The sequence below is a fragment of the Stylophora pistillata genome, chromosome 10, assembly GCF_964205215.1.
Source record: "Stylophora pistillata chromosome 10, jaStyPist1.2, whole genome shotgun sequence".
NCBI lineage: Eukaryota > Metazoa > Cnidaria > Anthozoa > Scleractinia > Pocilloporidae > Stylophora > Stylophora pistillata.
In genome coordinates this window covers 27,642,131-27,667,744 of record NC_142528.1, presented here as the reverse complement: position 1 = coordinate 27,667,744, position 25,614 = coordinate 27,642,131, and the positions used below count along the sequence as shown (strand labels likewise).

Sequence of the window (25,614 nt, the reverse complement as noted above, 5' to 3'; positions counted from 1 at the left end):
AGAAATCAGGCTTAATTCCAACTTATATGGTTGGTACCAAAAATGTTTTCCAGAAAAATTTGTTAGCAATAAGGTGGGGCAGAGTGTAGCAAAAGTAATGTGGGGCAGAGTGTAGCAAAAATAATCAAATTTTAATATTTCTGCTGAAGAGAATTGACTCTGTAGTTTGGACATAATGGCAATAGAGATTGTCAGACTTGTTGGACTTATTAGAATTTTTGTGCCTAACAAAACCCAAGATATAATTATTTCAGTTCTTTCCATGGCAATTAAAATCTCCCAATCATTTCATGGTGGCCTCTCACAAACAAGTAATTAAAAAAAGAAAACTTGTTTAGTAAAAATGCTTTAATAGTACTGTTGTGTTCAGCTCATAATGAAAACTAAGAAGAAACATTATTACTTTGAGAGAGAGCATTTCACTGTTTGAATCAGTAAATTATATTCAGACTGCGTATTTCATGAATGGGCTGTAATCCTGATAGCTTTAAGCTTTTATTTGTGTTTAGTGAAGTGAAATTAATTTAGACACTGCAATGTTTCTTTTAGCAACAGTGCTCAATATTGAAGGTTTCCTGTGATGTCTGGGCCATCAAAGGTAAAATCAATGACTGAAAAATTATTTTGTGGAGCTATGACAATGAGATTCAAGTACAAGTGCAGAATGCCTTAGTTTATTCTTGTAAAAGCATTTACCTGTATACCTTAATGTGTCATTGTGTATCTTGAAACTTGCAGTTCTTTCAGACCTTGCCTAAGGACAAGCTATCCCTTGTTATAAGGATCTTATATATCATTGTAAAGTTATTCAATGAAAAACTCACTTTAAGTATCTTAAAGGAAGCTAGGTTTTTCTGTCGATACTTTCTGTGGGACATTTCTGTCCTGTGTAGGTTTGAGTGGCATAATTAACAAATGGTAAACACCACAGCATATACTATTGAGTTATGGATGCACGCGGGAGGTTGCTAAGCACGAAAGAAGTGTAAGAGTCATGCGAGGCGATAGCCGAGAGCGACTCTAGCTTCTTGAGTGCTTAGCAAACCTCCCAAGTGCATCCATAACTCAATAGTGTACGCTGTGGTGTTTACCATTTGTTTTATAACATAACATTGATACATTGTAGCTAAAGAGTTCCCTTTTATTTAACAAATCTTATGTGACCAGAAAAAACAAGCGCGCGCGGAAAAATAGTCTTTCCATTTGCTCACGTCCGCAGCGTACACCCATGGGCAAATAGGGGATGCTGAATTGACCAATCAGAGCGCGCGCTTTGCTTTGGTTATGTGAAAATCACTCTTGTGTTCTTGTTTCTCTCTAACTTTGTCAGTATATCAGTCTTTGAATGAGTGTCCTAAACGAAATTTAATCATGAAGTTACAAAGTTCTCAATCACAAAGTTCTTTAATTTTACTAAATCAGTAAATATTTAAAGGGATCAGGTCATCATTCCAAGACAAAGTCGTTGTGCATGTATCTCTCTTGCAACCTCCTCTGTCTCTGAGGTCTTTCACACCTTGGTGTTGCTTGCATGCCAGGCTCTGTTGCTTGATCAATTGCAACATCTTTAGAAATGGGAACTGCATTGTTTCCTTTCTCTATGCTTGCTTGAAGTAATGAAGTATTCCTGGAGCAAAATCAGGAGAACGGACATGACTGTCATGATTGATGATGGATGCAAAAAATGTGCACTCTGTAATAGTTGATTTTTAACTCTAGGACATTGATAAATAATTTTAACTGTTAATAGGGTAGGTAAGTAATTCTGTAAATAGGTTCCAGATTTCTTATTTTTAAAGCTTTTACCCTGTGTCCCCAATTAGTGCTATGCGCTAGGTTTTCACGACACATAAATAAAGTTCACTACTACTACTACTACTACTACTTAACTGTTATATCGTGACCTTGTTTTGTTATACTTGTGTTACATTGTATTAAGTTACGTCATGGTTGTGTTACGTGTACATGGATGCGCCTGCGCAGAGATAGAACAGGATTAAAAAGATCTTGGAATGTTCATGTTCACTGCAGGTTTGGTTATAATTTCGTCCTTGAGTTTCCTAAGATACAACATTCTGGCGACGAAGATGGGATCCTTTTGTGTTATATGGCTATTTCGTGCTATTTCCTACACCAGATGATCTTACTCCACTTCGTTTCGTTCGTTTATGCTTCCACGCACGTGCTCGCTGGTGCGTTTGCAATTCCCACCATGGCTTCACTGTTGTTTGGTTCTGTTGGTGAATTTGATCCTTCCTCTGAGTCTTTTACGGCTTACCTTGAAAGACTTGACCAGTTTTTTGTAGCAAACGATATTGGAAAATGTGCTGCTGATGCCACTGCGGCTGTTGTTCGGGCAGCTAGTCAGAAAAGGTCGCCGTGATGATCTCTGTAATTGGTAGGAAGACATATAGCACTCTTCACAATTTATGCAGCCCCGAGAACCCAAAAGAAAAAACATTTGAGGTATTATGTGAACTACTGCAACAACATTTCAAGCCCAAGCGGTTGGAAGTTGCCGAATCCTACAGATTTCATCGATGTTGTCAAGAAGAAAATGAGAGCGTGTCGGTTTACAGTGCTCGTTTAAGACATTTGGCCACCACTTGTAATTTTGGCGAATTTCTGAACCACTTGCTCCGCGATCAGTTTGTGTGTGGGATTCGAAACCCTGCGACTCGAAAAAACTATTGAGTGAAGATCGAACATTTCAAGAGGCTCTCCAAGTGGCTATCGCCGACGAAATCGTGGCTAAAGAAACTTTGCAAGTTCAACAGCAACAATTGCCTCAACCAGTTAATTCAGTGAAGAAGGAATTCTCAGGCTTACCTTCCACTTCTCGTGGATACTCGACTACACCATCTACTTCGCGGCTGCCTCCTAGCCAGATTTCATCCAGTTCCCAGCCAGCAGCTTCTTATGCTTGTTTTTCATGCGGTAATTCTGATCATGTAAGAGCTAAATGCAAATTTAGGAATGCTGTGTGTCGCCACTGCAAGTTAAGAGGACATATTGCTCGAGTGTGTAAGAAAGGGGGAGTCAAAGTTATGGATTTTGAAGAAGAGCAACCTCAGGGACGATTATCTGAAGAAGAGGAGTTGTATGTGGTGTCTGATGTTCATGCAATGTCCAGATCTGACATTTCTGTACCGCTGAAGATTGAAGACAAGGATTGTCTGATGCAGTTAGACACTGGGTGTGCATTGTCTCTTGCCCCGATTACTTTCGTGAAACAAGTTTGCCCAGACGTTGAAATGAAAGCTACAAATGTTGTGCTGTCGACATACACAGGTGAGACTGTGCGTCCTTTAGGGGAAGGGCATGTGAAGGTTGAGTACATGGGATCACAACACACACTGCCTTTGCTAATTGTACGTGAAGGGACTGGTGCCTTATTTGGTCGAAACTGGCTTACAGATGTCAAGCTGGATTGGAAGAAGTTGCCAGGTTTGAATCACGTTGAACCCTTGCAATGCCATCCCTCTACACTACCAGAAACCCTAGGAAACCAGACATTAGCATCAGTCCTTGAGAATTACAGTGAATTGTTTCAACCTCAACTTGGATGTTATAATGGGGATCCTGTCATATTGAATGAAAGTAAAGAAGCCAAATTTCATAAAGCCAGACCCGTTCCTTATGCATTACAGTCAAAAGTTGAGAGTGCTCTGCTTAAGATGGAAAAAGATGGTGTGATTGAACGAGTGACATCTGGGAACAGTGCATCTCCAATTGTAGTCGTTGGCAAGAAAGACTCAGAGGATGTCGGCATTTGTGGAGATTTTAGTGTAACATATAATGCAAGTGCCCGTGTTGAAACCTACCCTATGCCTCAGATTGAGGATATGCATTCAGCTTTAAGAGGTTGCATGGTGTTCAGTGTCCTGGATATAAAGCAGGCCTATCATCAAGTACCGATTGCAAAAGAGTCCCAGTCTTACCTTACCATAAACACTCACATTGGGTTGTTTGCATTCAAAAGATTGCCGAATGGCATTCATTCTGGTCCTGCTATCTTTCAGAAAATCATGGATGATTTGTTGTCGGATGTACCAAAGGCTGTTAGTCGTTTGGATGATATTCTTGTTGCTGGCACAGATGCAGAGGACCACCTTCACACACTTTCACTGTTGTTAGAGCGACTTCTTAATTCTGGATTCCGATTAAACGAGGCAAAGTGCAAGTTTTTTCAATCATCAGTGGTCTACCTGGGACATATGATTGATGGAGAAGGTCTACACCCCACTCAGGATAAACTTAAAGCTATTCAGGATGCTCCCAGGCCCAAAGATGTAACGGCCTTGAAATCTTTCTTGGGACTCATAATGTTCTATTCCCGGTTCATGCCTCTTCATTCTACAGTCCTAGCACCTTTACACCAATTACTTAAAAAGGGTACTTCATGGAGATGGTTGAAAGCTGAAGAGGATGCATTTGTTGCAGCAAAGCAGCTCATTCTGAACTCACGGACACTGGTACATTATGATCATACCTTGCCCCAATTTCTTTCATGTGATGCCTCATCTTATGGCGCTGGAGCAGTCCTGTCTCATCAAATTGATGGATAATTTCGACCGGTGGCTTTTGCTTCTTGCACTTTGACTCCTGCTCAACAAAACTATTCTCAGCTAGAAAAGGAGGCCTTCAGTATCATCTTTGGACTAAAGAGATTCCGACAGTATCTCTATGGTCGCTCCTTTACAATTTTAACCGACCATCGACCTTTACTGACTCTCTTGGGTCCTCAGAGACCGGTTCCCACTCATGCTGCAGCTCGACTTCAAAGATAAGCTCTTATCCTTGCTTCATACAATTACAAGATTGAGTACCGTAGTAGTGTAGCACATGTAGATGCAGAAAGTATGTCTCGCCTTCCCTTGCCTCTGACATGGTCCCCCAAATGTGAAAATGTTGAATGCTATTTTTTGGACACTGAAGTTGTCACTAATGTGACCAGTCAGATGATCAAGAAGGAGACTCAACTGGATCCAGTCTTATCCCAAGTGTACACTTACGTCATTAGTGGTTGGCCACATGTAGTGGATCCCAGTCCGGTACCATTTAAAACAAGACAAGACGAGTTAAGCACACGTCATGGTTGCTTATTATGGGGTGCTCGTGTTATTGTTCCTCCATCGCTCCAAAAGAAAGTGTTACAAGAACTGCATGACACTCACCCCAGGATCTCTCGAATGAAAGCTTTGGCACGATCTTATGTGTGGTGGCCCAACGTGGATTCTGACATTGAATTAACTGTTTCTTCATGTAGCACTTGCCAGTCTATGAGATCAGATCCTTCCCCTGTTCAAATTCATCCCTGGACCTTTCCAGCACAACCGTGGTCTCGCATTCATGTGGATTTTGCGGGGCCAATCTCTGGCTGTACCTACTTTGTGGTTGTAGATGCTTACAGTAAATTTCCAGAGGTAGTCAAAATGTCTACTACCTCAGCTAAAGCAACTGTGACCACCTTGCGTGACATCTTCAGCAGGCATGGTTTGCCAGAAATTATCGTGTCAGACAATGGGCCCCAGTTCACTTCTACAGAATTTGAACAATTTTGTACCACCAATGGACTACTACACCGTACTTCAGCGGTGTACAAGCCATCTACAAATGGTCAAGCAGAACGTGTTGTGCAGATTTTGAAATCAGCCATTAAACAAGCCCACCTTACCAATGCAGATGTAGATGCTGTTATCGCAAATTATTTATTAATTTACAGTACCACTCCTCATTCTGCCACAGGCGAACCACCCTCACTGCTTCTCATGGGCCGGAGACTGCGCAACCGGCTGGACTTGCTGACACCTTCAGTTGAAAAACATGTAGAAGCTCGCCAATACTCTACCATGCTGAGTCGCACTGCACATAGAGGCTTCTGCAAGTTTAATGCCGCCGATTCTGTTCTGGCTCGAAATTTTGGAAGGGGAGGAAAATGGGTGCGTGGAGTCGTTACTGAGGTCCTTGGTTCTCGTGATTATATGGTCAAGGTGGCAGGTAATCTGTGGAAACGACACATAGACCAGCTGTTGAGACGCCCTGCAGATGTGGCTTCGACGCGTGGCTTTTTAGCATCTGAATACCAGTCTATGCCGCTTGATGTATCTCCCAACATAGATCAGCCCAGTGAGATTGTTCGCGACTCAACTATACCGTCTGCCTATATCCCTCCTACAGCAATGTTGGAGGAATCCATTCTAGCCAGCTCTGGAGATTCTCGTATCCCAAACAAGCAACCAACAGTATCAATGCCTGTTGCTGACCCCCTTATGAATTCTCAACCTGCTTCCTTGCCAGAGAATTCTGATTCTGCTAATGTCAATGACACTCTGGTAGTTCAACCGGGTTCTTTATGTGAATCACCTGCGGAAAAGCGTTATCCTACTCGGACAATCCGTAGGCCCCCGAGGCACTTGAAAGATTACGAGTTGAAGTAATAGCTGTAATTGACTTAAAAACTTTTGTTTTGTTTTTTTTGTATTGCGTATTTTCGCATTCTATTTTTCGTAAAAAAAAAAAAGGGAGATGTTATATCGTGACCTTGTTTTGTTATACTTGTGTTACATTGTATTAAGTTACGTCATGGTTGTGTTACGTGTACATGGATGCGCCTGCGCAGAGATAGAACAGGATTAAAAAGATCTTGGAATGTTCATGTTCATTGCGGGTTTGGTTATAATTTCGTCCTTGAGTTTCCTAAGATACAACAACTACTACTGGAGGGGAATTAACCAGCAGAGTGGTGGGTTCTTAGATATATTGCTCAGCTACACTGTATCCTCTTAATCCTTCCTCCTTCCTCTAGTCAACTCCTTTAGTTTGGGTGATGCAAATCCTCTTGGTGAAGGAGACCTTTTGTCTTTTGACTTCCTATTGGCCTACTTGGGGCCATGTTAGTGTGATCTTGAGCTGCACAATACCATTCTACTTATGGCATTCTTGGAATTCTGCTGATCAGAACTGCAGTCCATTGTCAACTTGATAGGTAGGGGAAGATCATGCAGCGGAGAATCTCATCTAGGTTGTCAATTACTTACACATACTTATATTAATGGCCATAGCATTAACAACTAATATAGAATGCTCAGACGGGAGTGGCCCTAGAATTTCTTTGGCTACAAGCAGTGGCAAAAATGTTAAAACACCTTGAGGAAAAAGTTTAATTCCCGTTTCTTTTATCCGATCGCCAAAAAGTAATTTAGAGCAAAGTTGTTTAGGGAATTAAGTTTTGTACATGATACTGCGTAGCTACCAACATTGCAAAAGTGGGAATGTGGGAACTTATTATGTTGGATCACATTAGGTGAATAAATAATCTCTTATGATGGTAGCATGTCTGAACTAATTTTGCAACTGGTTGTCGGTCTTCCCAAGGACCCTTTGGTAATGTCATTGATGTCAGTGGCTCAAGGGGATTTATACATAAAACGATTTGACATTCATAACAACATTTGCAGAATTTCTCTGCTGCTTTACTTTATCGATACAAGGTCGCCGTATTTTGCTTCTCAAATGTCCTGCCTGTACTGTAAGCATTGGTCATGAGCTAAAGCAATCATTTTGGGCCTAAGCTTGCTAGACAGCATATTACAGGTACCTCATAGGACTAGCTGCCCAATCACACACAGTTCACCAGTAGCTGGTGCATAAGTCTTGCATTTCTTGAATCAACCAGGATTTGGAGTGGTGGGCTTCTCTCTCCATCTGGGAGTATTTGCATTCACACTTTGAGGCTGTGGCTTCCAATAGCAAATTATACATTCTTGCCAAAGTATGACAATGTTTTTGTTTCAGCCATGTTCTGCTTTGGAGAGCTTTTTTCTCAGGTCCAAAGTGGAATGGAACATTATTCTAGATCAGCTTCCCTATCATTTCTCTGAGAGTTGTAAAATGGGGAATAATCTGTAGTGTTGCAACTTTAATGAGCCAATCCCATAAAGCTTTTCACTTCACTGACTGACTTGCAGGCTCCCTTGTTTCTTGCTATGTTTGAATCCTTTCTTCTGATGGGCTGGTTCCTTTTTTAAACAGAAGAATGTCCTTAAAAATCAATCTGTCCTCTTTGAATAGGTATTTGTCAACACTGAGGGTCAAACCATGCTGTCTGAAGAATTCCATGGTTATGTGAAGGCTCTGGTTAAAAGTTGTCTGATATGGGTTATGTACAATGATGTTGTCAGAGATATTGACGAGTCACTAACTTCCTGCTGAGGTGGAAGATATCTCATGTTGTTACAGCAGTCTTTGGCTGAGTGCACACCAAACAAAGGGCATTTGTATCTGTGCAACCCTTTGTGTGTCACAAAGGTAGTGATCTTGTGCTTATCCCTACTTTAGGTCTAGCTCATCAAAAAATCCTTTTGGCCATTCATGTTGTGTAGTAACTTTCAGAGGTTCTCCTTGTCACTAATGTTATTGGTGGCCCCAGAATCCACCAACATCTCTAATTCTACCCCACCCATAGACAACTTGAGTAGATTTGAGAGTGGACTTTATTATGGATCCTGAAAGCATATTAATCAACTTGATCCCTATTTGTTTGTGATTCTTCTTGCACACTAGCAAAATGATCTTTTCCTTTACACCTCCTAGAAGTCTGATCTCTCACAGGGCATTTTGGATCTCCAACTTGGTGCTCACTCAACCCACAGCAATTTAAAGCAATGTCTTCCTTGTTTGTTTCCCGTACTCCTCTGTTTACCATTGGGTATGCCAGGTTTTTTATTTACCCTTTTTACATCATCTGTACCCTAGTCACTCACACTGAGATGAGACATTTGGTGCTCTACCCTTTCTCACTTGTATAAATCAGGACTCGTTACTGGATAAGCAGTAAACTCAGCGAACTTTAATCTGAACAATGCAATGCTACAAGGCCATATTGTCAAAAGTGGACAACAACAACTGAGCCCATGGTCAAACTAAATGTTGATTGGCTGATCTAGACAACTGGCATATCGTCACAACACTGTTCTGTGAGTTGTAACATCCAAGCAAGGGTTAGCCCCTGAACATGGTGGGTTCTATTAGTGACAATCAAACTTAGGTATTGCCTTTGAACCTACACTTTTGTTCCAAGACATCCTATGTGATGCTTTTGCCATGCTTGTGACTTACTTATTCTCACTGCCAGTGTTTTTCTCCCTTGCTGCATAAGTAACTGATAAACAGTATAAATTGCGCACAAACAAGTTGACCATATGCTTTAATGCTTTTCTTCTTTCCATGCTCACTTTGCTATTTTTACTTAATGCATGACAGAAATATATTTTATTATGACTTTAATTTGTTATGAAATCTATTTTATTGATGCCATATTAGAGGGAGCTATTCTAAATCTGTGCTGTTTTGCTTTTGAAGGATTTTTCCACTCCAAGTGAAGCCTCTACATCACAGGAAGGTCAGCAAAACAGGAGACTGAAAGTCACTTTGCTGAGTAGTGAGTGGAGATCATCAACTGATAGAGAAGTTTCAACCATCAGTAGAAAGCTTGCTATACAGTTAGCTACGTATCGTAATGTGGAAGTTAGTGTGTTTCTTCCTGAGTGCAGCGAAGAGGACAGGAGAAATGCTGCAAATCACAAAATTCAGCTCATCAAAGCAGATAAACTGCCTGGCTATGACCCAGTTCTTTGGTTGTCATCTGTGCCCAGAAACCATGATGTAGACTGTGCCATAGGTCATGGGGTGCATCTTGGCAGACAAATTCAACTCATAAAGAGGAATAAAGACTGTAGATGGATTCAAGTTGTTCACAGTATTCATGAAGAAGTGGGAATGTACAAGAACATTTCAAAAGGAGGACAAATGCAGCAGACAGAAGTAGAACTTTGTCAGATGGCAGATGAGGTTGTAGCAATTGGACCCAAAGTGGCAGAGGCATACAAATGCTACCTTTGTTCTGCTAAAGAAGAAGAAACCATTTTAGATCTTACCCCAGGTGTTTTCTCTGAATTTTTTAACGTAATGCAAGCCACTGAGGAAAGGAAATCGTTCTGTGTTTTAGTGATTGGAAGTGGTGACAGCTGTGAAGATTTCAATGTTAAAGGATTTAACATGGCTGCTGAAGCAATCGCTGAGTTAAAAGATCCATCCTACAAACTGAAGTTCCTATATTCACCAAAAGAAAAAGGGGAAGAAATAGCAGAAAAGTTGCTTCAGCATGGCATCAGTCGTAATCAACTAATTGTTCGCAACCTTGATGAAAACAGAGAAGCACTAGCCAACCTGTTCTGTGAGGTGGATCTTGCCATAATGCCATCAAGGACTGAAGGTTTTGGATTGCCTGGTCTTGAAGCCTTATCTGCTGGTTTGCCAGTACTTGTCAGTGGTAATTCAGGACTTGGAGAAGCTTTGAAGGAAGTGCCTTTAGGCTCGCAGTGTGTAGTAGACTCAGAAGATCCAAAAGACTGGGCAAAAGAAATCAGAGATGTAAGGCAAAAACGTAGGAGAGTTCGCCTTTCAGAAGCAAAGCTTCTTCGGAAACATTATGCAGAAACTTATGACTGGGAGAAGCCTTGTACTGTCCTTGTGAAAAAGATGGAAGCACTTGCATTTGGTAAAAGTTTTCCTTCACAGTAACAATTTTATGCTGTTACAATTATTAAACAGGGAATTGATATCATTTTCAACGTACTAGTTTGGCATGAAAGTTTGATTGATCTCTGTCATTTATTAGATAGTGGCTCTTTTGATAATTATAGGGCACATCCTTATTTGGTCATTAGTATATGTAGTCACATATAAGATTGATATTTTTAAATAATCTATCTGGGAGACTGGACTTCAGATTGAAAGGTCTCTTTTCTTTTTGTTGAAATTAGGGAGCAAACTTATAACCCTCCAGGTGTCTGTCTCCAATTAGATTTTACATGAATTGTATATATATATGATGAAATGCTCAAGGGCAAGTTGCAATGAAGCAGCATTCTTTTAAAAAGGGAAAATTTATAATACTCCTGATTGCTTTGTGCTGCAGAAATTGAGATAAGCCCCATACCCCGATGAGTGTCTTGACCAATTACAAGTCTTCTTAAAATTGTTTCAAAAATTGTACATGAAGTATCCTCCAAGACATATTAGATGTATATCCTATGAAATTCACAAAATATTCTGGTGAAGGGGAACATTTTTCAAGCTGGCAATAATTCAAATGTTTATCTTTTCACACCAACATTTATGAAATGGTAATAATCAATATAGTGTTAAATTCTATTATCAATTGAATTTATCATATTTCGGGTCATCAGGAAGCCACAGATCAGCCATACCAGTCCTGAAAAAGAGGCCAACATCTGAGGCTGATACAAGTCAGGCTTACAAGAGACCCAGGGAAGAGTTGACAGATGGCATGTACCAAGAAGGTAATGTAATTTCCCAAAACTTGAGTTCACTTGCAACATTACACCTGACAAATCATCATTACCAGTGTGTCTCCATATAATTACCATCATTCTGATCGGCTGGAACAGGTTGCTTTTTGAGAGTACAGATGCATCAACCAATTTGTTCAATGACTAACCAATTCCTATAGACTTCTCTTGAGGGTTATTTTTTTTTTATAACATAAGCTATATGCAAATAATCTACCATAGCTCAGTTTATGGGAGTAGTTCACACGCTTTAACTGAAGAATGTGCAGATATGGCAATGCACAAAGCAATTTGTTCAATGTCCAACCAATTCCTAGACCTCCCTCGCGGCGTTTTTTTAGAATGTGTATGTCTTGTATGGTGTGGAAATGCATATGAAAACGAGCCCTTAGCTTCAATTGACACTTAATAACTTGTAGGTAACAAGACTACACTCAGGTGGGAAGGAAAACATTGGACCACATCTTGGGTTTCCGGTACACTTCTTTCATGCCTTAGGTTACCCTGCACCTTCAGGGGTGTGTCGCGTGCAAGCGATGTAGCGCGTCCAGTTTAAACTGTAGATATCTAAACCCCTCTATCAACTTAAAGCTTATAGGACTGGCTATCAGACTATACCAAAAATTTGGAAAAAAAAAATTAATAATCGGATTTTTCACGATTTCTAAATTCGAGCGCCCAAATCGCCTTTTGAACGTTACATGTCAAAGCGAATTTTGTTTTTCGCTTATTTAATGTGTTCCTCCGTTTCCGGGGCCAAAGCGCTAAAAAAACGTGTCTGCGATTTGCCATTTTCAAATTCAGTGAAAAGTTACAGAACATTTTTGATATAGGATTAAAGAAAATGTGGAGTGATCGTACAAAAATCGCTCTTGAAAAAAAAAGTATATAGAAATAAAAAATTCGGAGACATGTTTTTGTTGTTTATATGTAAAACTAGCTACTGTCAAAGGGCAATCAAACAAACTCCCTTTGACCTGTAACGTCCAAAAGGTGATTCGGGCGCTCGCATTTAGAAGTAGTGAAAAATTCGACAATTCTTTTTTTTTTTCAAAATTTTTGGTATAGTCTGATAGCCAGTCCTATAAGCTTTAATTTGATATGGAGGTTTAGATATCTACAGTTTAAACCGGACGCGTTACATCGCTTGTAAGCGAGACACCCCTGAAGGTGCACGGTAACCTTAAGCCACTTCTTGTGTACTTTCCAACAGAGCAGAACATAGTCTAGGCTTCTTTATTTCGTTATTTTTGGTCTGCATCAATAGAATGCAACCAGTTCCTACGGAGCTCCACAAGCCTGTAACCTGTAATTATTATGGAAAAGGCCCAGACATCAGAAAAGTTACATATGGCATGAAGTAGGAACATTTTTTAATTCAGTACGAAGAGCAAGGAATACCAATTGTGCTGAAAGCTCTTTTCTCATATTTTACAATAGTAATTTGTTACTAATTTGGTTTTGCACCTGCTGAAGGTTCATTAGCAAGCAGCTGCAGATTAACAGCCATACCAATCAGGGATAAACGGCCAACATCCATTGTTGATGGAGATCATCTTTCTAAGCGAGTCAGACAAGAATTAACTAGTCATGCTCATTATGAAGGTAATATAACACAAAACAATAAGGTCAATAATTAACAATTATTCTTTGAAATCGAGGTGAACAGTGGCTAAATATTTACCGAGCCGCGAAGCGGCGAGGTAAATATTCTTGAAAGCCACTATTCACCGAGATTGAAAAGAATAATTGTTTTAGTATATACACACGAAGTGGTCTCGACAAAATGAAAAGGAAGCCATTTAAAGGCAATTTCTGCTTCTGAAACTTTAGCGAAACGCGAGTTTACACCCGCTATTTTGTTTTTCACACTATCCACTCGCTCGGAGGTGTACATTCTTGAGTAGCCCGAGATAGCGAACCAATCAGATTGCTTGAAACGCTAAGATCACTGAGTGTGTATACACTAATGCAGAATATCAACTTCACAAACTTGAAAGCTCTATGTAGCTCAGCAGAAGCAATTAAAACATTTGTAATCTTGGAGCTCTGTCCCTTTTGTCCATCTTGAACAGATTTAAATACAGGTACTTATTTAATATTCTAGAGAAAAATGAGCTTACCGGTTCAACTCATGTTTAGGCTTTTCAGCTCAATAAGGTAATCCTCTGGTTTTTGCTTGCCAGACTCATTTGGGTACTATGAATAGTTTCGTCTTCTTCTAGCAATTGACAAACTGGTTTATTGGAGAGAACACACTTGGAGTGAATTAATTGGCAATCAGTTATCTACTGTTACTGATAACATTGTCAGGAAACAGAGAATTAACCAGTATACATACATTTTAGAGTCCAATTGTGCAAATGAGGAAACCTCAACAAGATAATTAGTAATTTAGAGTTTTACTCTTTCTTAGAAGATCCATAAAATGTGTTTGCTGCTTTTAAACAGTTCATTTTTTCTTGACTTGTTTGGAATTTGTTAGTAGTATACTGTATTAGTATTGTTTTGTAAGGTTGTCTAACAATGAGCAGCAGCAAGTCATGAGAGCTTAGCTTCTACTTGTCCCTTGCTCCTTGCAGGTAGGGAAATCCCATCAGTTCAAGAAAGTCGTCAGTCTCAAGGTGATTCCATAGCTAATGCATGCCAATTCCTCCATGCAGTAATCATCTTGTTACTTAAGTTTAAATTTATATTGTGGTCAATGGAGTCATAAATCTGGCGCTGGTATGTACTACTCGTCGACCAACAGTTTGATATACCAGTCCGTGCGGTTTCCTTTTGCGGTAATTCCATAAACAGTCCTAAGTGGAATCACAGCGTAGCATTTAAGCTGTTCCCATTACTATTCACCTTAAAATTTAACAGTTGGAGCGGTTTCCTATTTATATTTCTGTCCATTTCCACAAAATCATGGCCTATGTGGTAATTAACTTGAATTTAGTTATGTTGTTTCAGAATCAGTTATTCGAATGAAAGATCTTGGTATACGAACTGTTCGAATGAGACCCTAAACTACTGTAAAAAGTAAAATTATTTCAAAATCCAAGCTTTCGCCGATCAACGGCATCATCAGGGATAAGAATGAATGGAAAGTAAGCCTTTTGTTGCATTCACAGTTCATTTCTATAGCTTTCTTAAATGATAGTCACATCTTTTACACATTTCACCACACACTCTCTTTGCAAATGTATAACGCGCCCGGAATATTTTCTTTCTTATCCCTGATGATGCCACTGATCGGCGAAAGCTTGGATTTTTAGATAACTTTACTTTTTACTGATGTAAACCGCGTGTACTCACAGTGTATTTGTGTCCTCTTCGTTTCTGCCCGGAACTACAGGAGATACATCAATTTCGATCCTTGCTGTTTTGCTCAAAGGGGTAGATTGGAAGAGCTCACGTCTACCTATACAGAACATTTATAAATGAGTCGACCAAAATCAAACTCAATGCTAAAAAGTGGAAAATAGTTTTTGTTTACTGGAGTTAGATAACACAGTTTGAAAAATCAAAATGAAAGTGCACCAGCCTTGAAGAGAAATAGACTGATGAACGGAACTCAAATCTTACTTGAGTTGGGTCCGTTGTCGATAGAGGTTTCAGCTGGCAGTTCTTGACAGGAACTGCTCCTCAGCGTCCTCGCACGAAGCTCCTCAATGTTTTGATGGAGCAAAATCTTGGCAAATTGGCTGTTACTTAGCCCCTTGATATTCAACATTTCTTTCCTTTCATTCCACAGGCGAAAAGTTGAGTCTCGAAGGATAATTCTTTTTGTTCCCTCGGTTGCCTGTGGTCGTCCGCGGTGAGGAACATGAAAGGCCATCGAAGACCTCCGGTTTACCCGATAAATTTGCCCCCAAACAGAAAAAATAATTAAGAAATAACTAGTCAAATAGGAAGAACAATAAATTTGGAACTCGATTGAGGAAATTCAAGACCTCAGTGAGGCAAATGTACTCGGATGAACGAGGATTTCTTTCCACTTCACGACTTGTCCAATACCGGATGGCAGAGAAAATGGCGGATTTCACATATCGCGCGCGCAATGTATTGTGGTTGGAAGGGATCCTTTAAGGCCTCATTCGAACACTTAAACAAAGCTGCTGAAGGACAACATGAACAGATTACTAAAGATTTTGGATTTCGATGACCGAGTGTACTTCTGTATGTCTCCAATTAATTGTTTGAATTATTTTGTCAATCTGTGTAATCACGTGTCGTATGCATACAGCCCAAAAATGAGTTTCCATTCCGAGTTTAGTCTTGTAAAAGATTTATTTATTTATTTATTTATTACAATTTAATGGCATTAATAGTAATACATAACAACAAAACTAATATAAATAGCCATACGGATAATCTGTAAAGGAGTCCAGGACCCCATAAAGAACAGATCACCAATGAATATCTACTAAAATAAGTTACAAAGTAAAGTATAAAATCAAAATAAAATCAATAGTTCAACAATAATAACTAATTTAATGCACGATCCAGTAAACATTTCTTGACTCCCCGCTTGAAAACATCAACACTTGCTGCCTTACGAGTATCGTAGGGCAAAAGATTCCAGGAGTCAACTATCCTGTGAAAAAAACTATATTTAAGTGGATTTGTTCTTGCATATTTCTTCTTAAGAGATAAATCATCGTATTTCCTAAATGAATAATGATCCGCATTAGAATAAAAATCTACGTATGAATCGATATTGATGTTACTTATTCCATTGAGAGCTTTATATAAAAAAGTAACATCAGCTAGAAATCTCCTATTTTCTAGTGACATCAAATTTAGCTTCTTTAAACGAGTCTCATAATTGTCCTCAGTCTTTAAAATGAACTTGGTTGCTCTTCTTTGTACTTTTTCAACTTTTTCTATGTTCCTTTTGGTGTAGGGTGACCATACAGCAGAGCAGTATTCAACATTCGATCGAACTAACGCGCAGTAAAGAGTTCTCAGAGTCGTAGTATCATCCAGACCTCTACAAGTCCTTTTAATTAGCCCTAACATTTTGTTTGCTTTCGACACAATAATATCAATGTGCGAGTTCCAGATAAAATTGTCAGTAGTTGTAACTCCCAAGTCTTTGAATTCTCTAACTTCTTCCAAGAGAGAATTGTCCAAGGAATAATTAGAGACTAAAGGTTGCCTTTTCTTTGTTAATCTCATAACTTTGCACTTTTTGACATTAAAAGCCATGGCATTGCGAATACTCCAATGATGAAGATTATCCAGGTCCCGTTGAAAACAGAATTGATCACTAACATCATCAATGACTCTTGAAGTTTTACAATCATCAGCAAAAAGCGCAATGGTATTTCCAGGGAGAACAACATCGGGCAAGTCATTCACAAAAACTACAAAAAATAGCGGCCCCAGAATGGAGCCCTGTGGGACACCGGACGGAACTTCTAACCAAGTGGAGGAGACGCCATCCAACACAGTTCTTTGCCAACGATTACTCAAGTAACTCTCACACCACTGTAGTAGGGAGCCAGAAATTCCGAAATTACAGAGCTTCCGCAGTAAAATTGAATGATTCACTCTGTCGAAAGCCTTGGAGAAGTCCAGGAAAGCAACATCCACCTGTCGTCCCTCATCCAAAGCTGTGACCCACTGATAATGAGTGAGAACCAATTGTGACCCACAAGATTTCCCCTTCACAAATCCATGCTGCCACTCAGATAAATAGGGCGAAATATGCGCGTAAACAGCAGTATGCACAAGACGCTCTAAACATTTAGCTGGAATAGGTAACAGGGAAATTGATCTGTAATTTTCCACGAATTCCTTATCATTGTTCTTATGTATAGGAGTGATGTTAGCGGATTTCCACAAGGTGGGCATGACTCCTGAGCTTAGGGATAAGTTAAACAAGTGCGACAAGGGAACCGACAATTCCTTCGCACAGATTTGTAGAATTCTTGATGGTATATTATCCACACCGGGTGATTTATTGATGTCGAGCCTACTTAGAATTCCCTGCACTTCAAATGGTGTAGTTGTAACGTTCAGTAACAAATTTGGATTCACAACATCTGTAGTCGGACAGCTAACATCAGCTGAATCCTTTGAATAAATTGAGTGGAAGAACTTATTAAAAAGTTCCGCCTTGGAAGACGCATCTGTAGAACAAACATTATCATAAATTACAGTATCTGGAATTCTCTTAGTTTTAGATTTAACGGAGTAAAATTTCCAGAAATGCTTAGGGTTGTCCTGAAGTTTTCCAGACAGAGATTGAAGATAATTGTAGTAACTTGTATTAATAAGTCTCTTTGTTTTCTTTCTCAGCTCCTTGAATTTTAAGAATATGTCCGGTGAACCATTAGATTTAACTTGCTTCCATAATTTCCTCTTCTTCCTAATTAGTTTCATTATATCATTGCAAATCCAAGGAGGCCTAGAGCGACGCTTGAGTGTTATCCGGGGTATATGTTGATTGACAGCAGAAAACAGAAGATCCTGAAACTTTAACAGACCTGTATCGATACAGTTATCGCATGTAACTAGATTCCAGGGAATAGATTGTAAGGTCTCCTGCAAACCTTTAAAATCAGCCTTTTTGTAACAATATACCTTACGCTGAATGTTATTAGGCCTTCTCATCTCAGTACGAAACTTGAAGGTAAGGGGATGATGGTCTGAGTCAAATGCATGCGGATGCACCGCTACATCTTCAACCAAGATGTCATTATTGGTTAGGACCAGATCCAAAATATTGCCAGAAGGTCCAGGATTTCTTAGATCTCGAGTTGCATGTAGGTTCTTTTGTACCAAATAGAAATCATCCAAAATACTACAAAAATCCTTAATTCCAGGGTCTGACTTTATAGGGCATCCAAGATTCCAGTCAATGTGTGGAAAATTAAAGTCCCCAGTTACAACAAGATTTGAAAGACCAGTTCCTGAATATTTATCCAAAAACTCTCTGAATTGTGACAAAAATAACTCATCTGCGTCCGGTGGTCTATAAAATGCAGAAAGGAGTACACAAATAGTAGGATTTGGACGAATTTCAAGAGCTATCATCTCTAAATTAACCTCCAGGTCAGTCCTGCGAATACAAGAAATATGATTCTTGATAGCTATAAGCACTCCACCACCCCGCCTATTACATCTGTCCTTCCGAAAAATATTATAGCCTTCAAGCTTAAGTTCAAAGTCCTGATAGTTACTATCCAGCCATGTCTCAACTATGACAACAACATCAAACGAATCCATAAATAGCAATGCTTGTAGGTCAAAAACTTTGTTCCGTATACTTCTGGCATTTAAGAATAAAGCTTTGGGAAAAATATTTCGCACACCGTCAGTAGAACCTGAAAGTGATGACTGTAGACTGCCATTGGTATCCTCCATAGTAGATTCCTCGAAGAACGAATCGGTGAAATTAAATGGAAAAGTACAATCGGAACAGTACCAAGTTTCATCTGAGGATCCCAAATCAATATATGTTCTAATATCCAAGTTGATACACTTGATATGGTGCCATTTACAACAGCCATCACAAAGAATTCCTTTTTGGTTAGAGCGAACAGAATTGGAGCAAACTCCACACGGATGCTTCCACGTGGGCGGTTTTCTTCCAGCACGAGTAATGTTGTCGTGTGCCGAAGTACAAGATCACATGAAACACTAAGTTAACCGTTTTGTTTCTATAACTTTTTTCTAGACCATGACCTTTCTGTGTTTACAAGACTTCTCACTGCTGAGTACAATAGACGGTCTCTTCTAAAACCGCTCTTTTGGCAGAGCACCTTAAAGCTACGACTGGAAGATGTTTACACAAAATTGTCAGTTGTGTCGAGAAGAAATACAGACTTTGTTTTGGAGAGCGGAACAGTGAACATGTTTGACATTTTTAAAACACTCAACAAAGGCGACGATTCTATCGTACTTGTAGAGGGAAGCCCTGGAATTGGAAAGACAACTTTTTGTCTTAAAATTTCTCATGACTGGGCAAACCAAAATATCCCAAAGGAATCTGCTTTTCCGGTTTTCAAACTTGTGCTGCTGCTGAAATGCCGAGACATTCATGGAGATGTTAAAGATGCCATTGTCGATCAGCTCCTCCCCGAGGATATGGATGAAAAGGCCAAGAAAAAGCTGATAGATTACATCGAAGATTTTCATAACCAGGAGAGTATTCTGATCATTTTGGATGGCCTTGATGAGCTTCCAGAAGCAGGTGAAAGTCACGTGCACAAGTTACTTTACAGACGAATTTTATCACTTTGCTATGTTTTGGTCACATCTCGTCAAGAAAAAGGAATTCCAGCGCGACAGGACTTTGATTTTGACGTTCTTCTACAAATTGAAGGGTTCACAGAAGAGGATTCTTCTGACTACGTCAGAAAGCACTTTAGTCGGTTGGGTCCTGATCATGAAGTAAAAGGTGAAGGGCTTATTCAGGCAATCGAAAAAAATACCTTCCTCCATGCACTTCCGAGCAATCCTTTGAATCTGCTACTTCTCTGTGTTGTTTTTGAGGACTATGAAGGTAAGCTACCATCTTCTCGGACTGAACTTTATCAAATTATTGTTCGTTGCCTTTTACGAAGGTATTGTGCGAGGAATAAAGTGGAAGCCGCTGCTGATGACAGAGCTCTTGAGGAACAATTTAAGGAAAGTTTACTCGCATTGGGGCAGTTAGCTTGGAGGTGTCTGCAGGAAGACCGTTTGTCGTTTCGAGAAGAAGAATTGGAAGAATTTGAAAGAACAATGAAAACTTTGGCGGCTCGTAAACTTGGTTTGATATTTAAAGAAGCCAGTTCTAGGAAGATCAACCCTCAGCACGAATATCACTTTTTCCACAAAACTTTTCAGGAGTACTTGGCGGCATTATATCTCGCACACAAGCTACTGAATGAGAAAATTAACGTCCTTCGTGATTTGAAGTTAAAATTTCGTGAGGTTACAAGTAAATACAATCAAGTGTTTCTCTTTGTGTCTGGCATGCTGGGCGAAGATGCAAATACTCTGTTTGATCACATTGGTGTGATTCTGCAGATGACAGATTGGGACTGGCCGAATTGCACTAGGCAAGAGGCGACTTTCTTCATTGAGTGTTTCAGTGAAAATAAAAATGCTGAACAAATGGCAGTGACTCTATGTTCCTATGTCCCGTTTCCTGGGTCAATATTCATTGACATGAGGGAGAACTCATTGATAGCGTTCCTATCTGTTGCAAATGCTTGCAAGAGCTTCACACAATTACAATTACCCGTTCATCTTACCGCATTCGATTCGGATGTCCAAGCACCGCCTGGATTTCATGATTATCCTAGTGCAAAGTTTTGGCATAATTACACAGTTGATGATGATCTTGGTGAGTTTCTAGCCTCGTACTCAAGGCTAGAAACTATTGTCGTTTCTAATTTTGATGCAGATATGTGTGTAGTGCGTAGTGCACTTCAAGTGAACTTATCTTTACATTCCTTTACTTTTGAGCTAGCTTTTCTTTTTTCCTCGGAGGAGGCTGTTGCTATTGGTGACATTTTAGCCGCAAACAAAGCACTACAAACCATGACTTTAAAACTGTTGGGTGAGAATTGGACGACTGTTCTTGAAAAGGGATTGTCTGGAGAAAGTCTGCTGACATCTGTTGTTCTGGAGATCACTGGCTCGGTAAGGGAAAGTGACAAAAAGCCTTTGAAAAAATTGTTATTGAAGAGATCACTTAAATCTCTTAGCGTCGCTATTTATGGAGACATGCACGATTCATTCGCGACTTCAATCGGCGAAGGACTCGCAACCAATCCGTTCTTACAATCCCTCACATTGATTGTTTCTGGAAGCGTCAGCTGCTCTCCTTTTACTTCGTTAAAAATGGGTGTTCTACGAAATAGTGCTTTAAAGTCACTGGAAGTAAAAGTGTTTGGAGGACTTCCTGACAACTGGGTAAATATTTGTGAGACTCTCTATGCTGCTAAAAGGTCGTCGTCCATGTCTCTTACAATTAAACCGGACGTAGTTGGCAAAATAACAACTCTACAGGTGGCCTGTCTTCGTCCTGTTCTAAATGAAAGAGTTAGCGCGTTTAAACTGCATTCATTTACTGTAAACATATGGGGAGAGTTGAGTTGCAGTGGAGCAAGTGAGTTATGCAAACTCCTGATAGCATCAAGAGTTTTCTGTGTTAATTTGAATATCCACGGACGAGTAACAGATAGTGTTGCTACCTGTTTGGCTGAGAACTTTGACAAAGTTAACTCATGCACGCTGTCCGACTTGGGTATCAACATTCGGGGAGAGTTGACGAGAGATGGAAACAGCATCCTTCAATCACTTGAATGCAATCAAACATTTGCCTTTACTTTAAATGTGCAAGACGTGAATGTACTTGACAAAAGATGCGATGAAGTTAAGTTATATGGAGTTGATTCTTCGTCATTAAAAGAAGCGTTGACAAAATTCGAGTCCATCTGCTCGCGTGTAAGTAAATTGAGTCTGAACTTGGAAAATCCCAGGGACTCAAGTGAAGTGGACTGGGGATCTAGTGCTGGCGACGTTTTAGCGAAATTCGTGTCACTTGCCACGTTAAGCCTCTCATTCAACGTCTACGGTGACTTGGATGAAGGCAGGCTTGGTGGTCTGTGGAGTGGTGTGGCACAGAACACGTCAATAACTACGCTGAGTATTACAGTCAACAGCTACGGTGAGATAGTCACAGGCTACTGGATACGTTATCTGTGGGATAGTTTGAATCGAAACACGTCAATAACCACGCTGAGTATTACATTGAACATCTACAGAGGCATTGATTGTAACTCGAAGAATGACCTGTTTTGTGGTTTGAAAGACAACACATCAGTGACCGCCCTGAGTATTACAGAGAACATCTACTGTGACGAATATGAAGTCTGCGATTTTGTTCTGTGGAGCGGTTCAGAGGTAAACACGTCATTAACCACCCTCAGTATTGTGGTCAACAACTACAAAAAGATAGGCAGATTGTTTGTGGTTGAACCGCCGTGGGGTTTGAAAGAAAAGACGTCTATAACAACTCTAAATATTTCACTCAATAACTGCTGTGAGATGATTGGAGACTCGGTGAACCGTCCGTTTGGTTTTTTATCAGAAAACACGTCACTTGCCACATTCAATCTTGCATTTAACTACCACAGTAACTCATATGAAGACTCTAAAGACTACATACACAAATTAAGTCAAGCTTTGGAAATGAAAAATTCACCAATCAGAATTTGTCTTGAAGTGAACTTGTTCAGTGAGAGAAATGAAAAAACTGAAATGGGTCTGACTTAGCGAACAGCATATCTTTTAAACATTCTCAACACTGACTGAGTACATTAACATGAGCTTGTGGCGCACTTGTGTTACATTCAATGATTACAATTACAAAGACTGCAAATCTGATCTGGAACAGCTCGTCAGTAACTACATTCAACAGTTACGTTGACGGAAGAGGAGACTGGGTATGATTCTGAATTTCACATGGAGGAATGCAATCCTTGTGACATGAGGGCACTCACTGGTTGAATGTTGTTTTTTAAACTCGTCAAAGAAATGAATGGCGTGGATATGTTTCAGTTGAGCTGGACCAAACTGCTGTACAACAAACGAAGACTCCTGAATAATGTATGTTACATACTGGCAATGAGAGACTCCGACGACTCCGTGATGACGGCTTAAAGACCACATAACGCATGCGGAGTCCTTGACATTCTATGAGGTTAGAAGATCCTTTGCAGAGGGTAAGTTATTCACTTTACTTAAATCAATACCAGGCTTTTGGCGACAGGCTATTCTGTGCTTAAACAAAAAAAAGTATATAGCGTGGTATGACTTCTATTTTCAGTGAGATTTGCTGTTTTTAGGCTGATAGTTTCGAAAGAAACTGTTTGGGGCTGCGTCGGTGGGAGTAACGAAATAATTTGGATATATCAACAAAAGTTGAAATGGTAAATTGGCCACCGTAATGATTACAAAAGCTGACGTTTGCTGTTTTTAGTTTGGTATGAATTAGACATATTCAGATTCGTTTGATTCTTTATACTCATCTCAGGTACTATATGCGATAGATGCCACCTTTTGCTTTAACCAGGCACCGTTACCAGGAGTCCGGTGACACAGTGAGGTAACAACAAATTTCAAACATTTTATCGCGGTGTAGACCTTAGATAGATAGTGTCCAGCTGCCTTTTGGGAAACCAAGGTTAGGAAATTCAGAACGATATGAAACAAAAGTCAGAGTAATTTCATTAAAAAATGTGGAGGTTATTCATCTTGACGAAGATGAATTAGAAAAGAGTGTTGTTATCTGAGGATGATGATATAGTCAGAACAGTCAAAGTCATGATTGTTGTCAACTTTTTTAGTTTAAGAGGCTCATGGCTGTGATACTTTGTGGTTAAATTACAACGATGCGGTGAGAGAAAATTGATATGATCTGTTTACCATTTGTGTAAATAACGGTATGGTATTTATTGGACCTGAAAATCGTTACTCGTTCAAGTTGTTATTTTCGCTCCTAATTTTTGTCTTGTACTCATTATAATGTTCGCATCTGTTGGTATTTTTCTGAATGTCATAGTTTACCTCTGATTTGAAAAGTGTTTTTGTTTTGTATGTGAAAGTTTTTTTCTGTACTCGCATCTTAGATTTAGTACTTTTGGCCGTAGAGGTGTTCTAAAGTAGAAGCCTTTGCTTTTCAATACTCCCAAAAGGAAGATTTCCAAAGAAGCTTTTGATGTCGTGGCAACTAAAGATTTGGACTTCTCTGTCATCAAGGGTTAATGACCACATGACGTAAGTACGGTCTATGATTGGATATGACGGTAGAAGACACGTGACAGGAGGGGTTATGCTGCTAAAACTCAGAATCATTAGTGGCTGGACCGTTTCGAATTAAAATTAACATAAGTTTTATTCTTGTATGCCACAAAGTGAGAGGTATTTTCTCATATTATAAAACTGATTTAGTTTTCTTTTACGACAGGTACCACGCTTTTTTCGTGGAGTTAGATTTTAACTTAAGTTTTTCGAAATCAAAAGCACCATTAGCGCAACGGTAAGTTAGATTTGTGTCTATAATGCATAATGAAATGATTTTTTGAACGGTATTGATTGTAAGCTTATCCTCGAAGTACACACAGTCTTTGTGACAAAGCTAATCTTAGAAGTATACACAATGGTTATCACATTTTAACCATCCATACATGGTAGTAAACCGCTGAATTATCTACAGCCCAGTGGTAGAGCACCTGAGCGCGAAATCCGCAGGTCTGGGTTAGATTCTTCCCGTTGGATAGGATCCTTCCAATTCGTCAATTATTACTCTGTTTTTGAATTACTTTGTTACTGTTTCTTTTACAGCCTTCATATCCCAGCTGACCATAAATGGTCCAAGAGAATCCGAGAGTATCTTAACCAGGAACAAGCCAAGTGACACATTATTTCTTACCAACTGATGGAAACAGTTTTTCAGACACATACGCAAATCTTGTTGGTGTTATTAGGCTCATTGGCGCTTTTAAAGTTTAGTGATGGATGAAGAAAATACACGACTACTGTGTAACATTTTCTATTATTTAACCAGTTGCAAAGTAAAGTGAAAAATTTTCGTGGTAATTCATGTTATTCCTTCGTAAGGAGACAGGAACACAGTCTACCTCATCGCGACTGACATTGGAAGTGACTTCATCGTGAGTCAGACGATAGCACTTCACTACCACGATTAGTTCAACAACCTTTTTTACGATACGTAGTAAATTTGTAAGGAGAATTATAAAATTACTCTTCAATCTTTGTATTGAAAGGTGATTAATGGGAGCAAAGGGGAGGAATTCAAGATTTTGTCACAAAGAAGGCCTTGTATTATTCATACTCCACAGTTTTATTACAAAGCAGAAAGATTTGGCGAGAATTATTCAGCATCCAGCAATGTCAGCTCAGTGCTAAGATTAAGTGAATTATACCCTGATGTGGCGGCAACGTCGGGAAATAAAAATCGAAATACGTGACAGAATTGCAGTCAGAAAAAAGAAAAAAAGAACGTCACGGTTTCCATTTTTTTTCTACATTTCTTATCCAATGAAAATTAAATTGTTGGAGTTGCAAGCTGAAACGGAAGAACCAACCAACCAGACTGCCACTTGTCTTGCCATCCGGTTGCTTACGACCCTCATAATCTAATTTTAATTTGATCATAAGCAACGAAGTCCTAACCGCCATGCACTGCTTCAGTGCCCTTTTGTTTAATTTTCATTGGTTGTTA

At 39.5% G+C, this 25,614-nt stretch overlaps 1 protein-coding gene across 7 annotated transcripts; it reads left to right on the top strand.

The window, feature by feature from the left end:
- Positions 1-548: 548 nt before the first annotated feature.
- On the top strand, positions 549-25,145 carry LOC148722491 (uncharacterized). 7 transcript variants are annotated; one of them, XM_088736532.1, is made up of 11 exons: positions 549-598; positions 9,364-10,561; positions 11,253-11,366; positions 12,846-12,980; positions 13,958-13,999; positions 19,051-20,706; positions 20,833-23,092; positions 23,404-23,475; positions 23,999-24,146; positions 24,337-24,408; positions 24,714-25,145. In XM_088736532.1, the coding sequence occupies exons 1-7, from the start codon at positions 581-583 to the stop codon at positions 22,641-22,643; spliced, it is 4,974 nt and encodes a 1,657-aa protein (XP_088592658.1). In that variant the 5' UTR covers positions 549-580; the 3' UTR covers positions 22,644-23,092; positions 23,404-23,475; positions 23,999-24,146; positions 24,337-24,408; positions 24,714-25,145. The 7 variants fall into 7 exon arrangements, with proteins under 7 accessions (XP_088592658.1, XP_088592655.1, XP_088592652.1 ...); XM_088736529.1 differs by adding an exon at positions 23,717-23,766 and having other exon boundaries at positions 19,051-23,070; XM_088736526.1 differs by adding an exon at positions 23,717-23,766 and having other exon boundaries at positions 19,051-23,092.
- Positions 25,146-25,614: the final 469 nt, after the last annotated feature.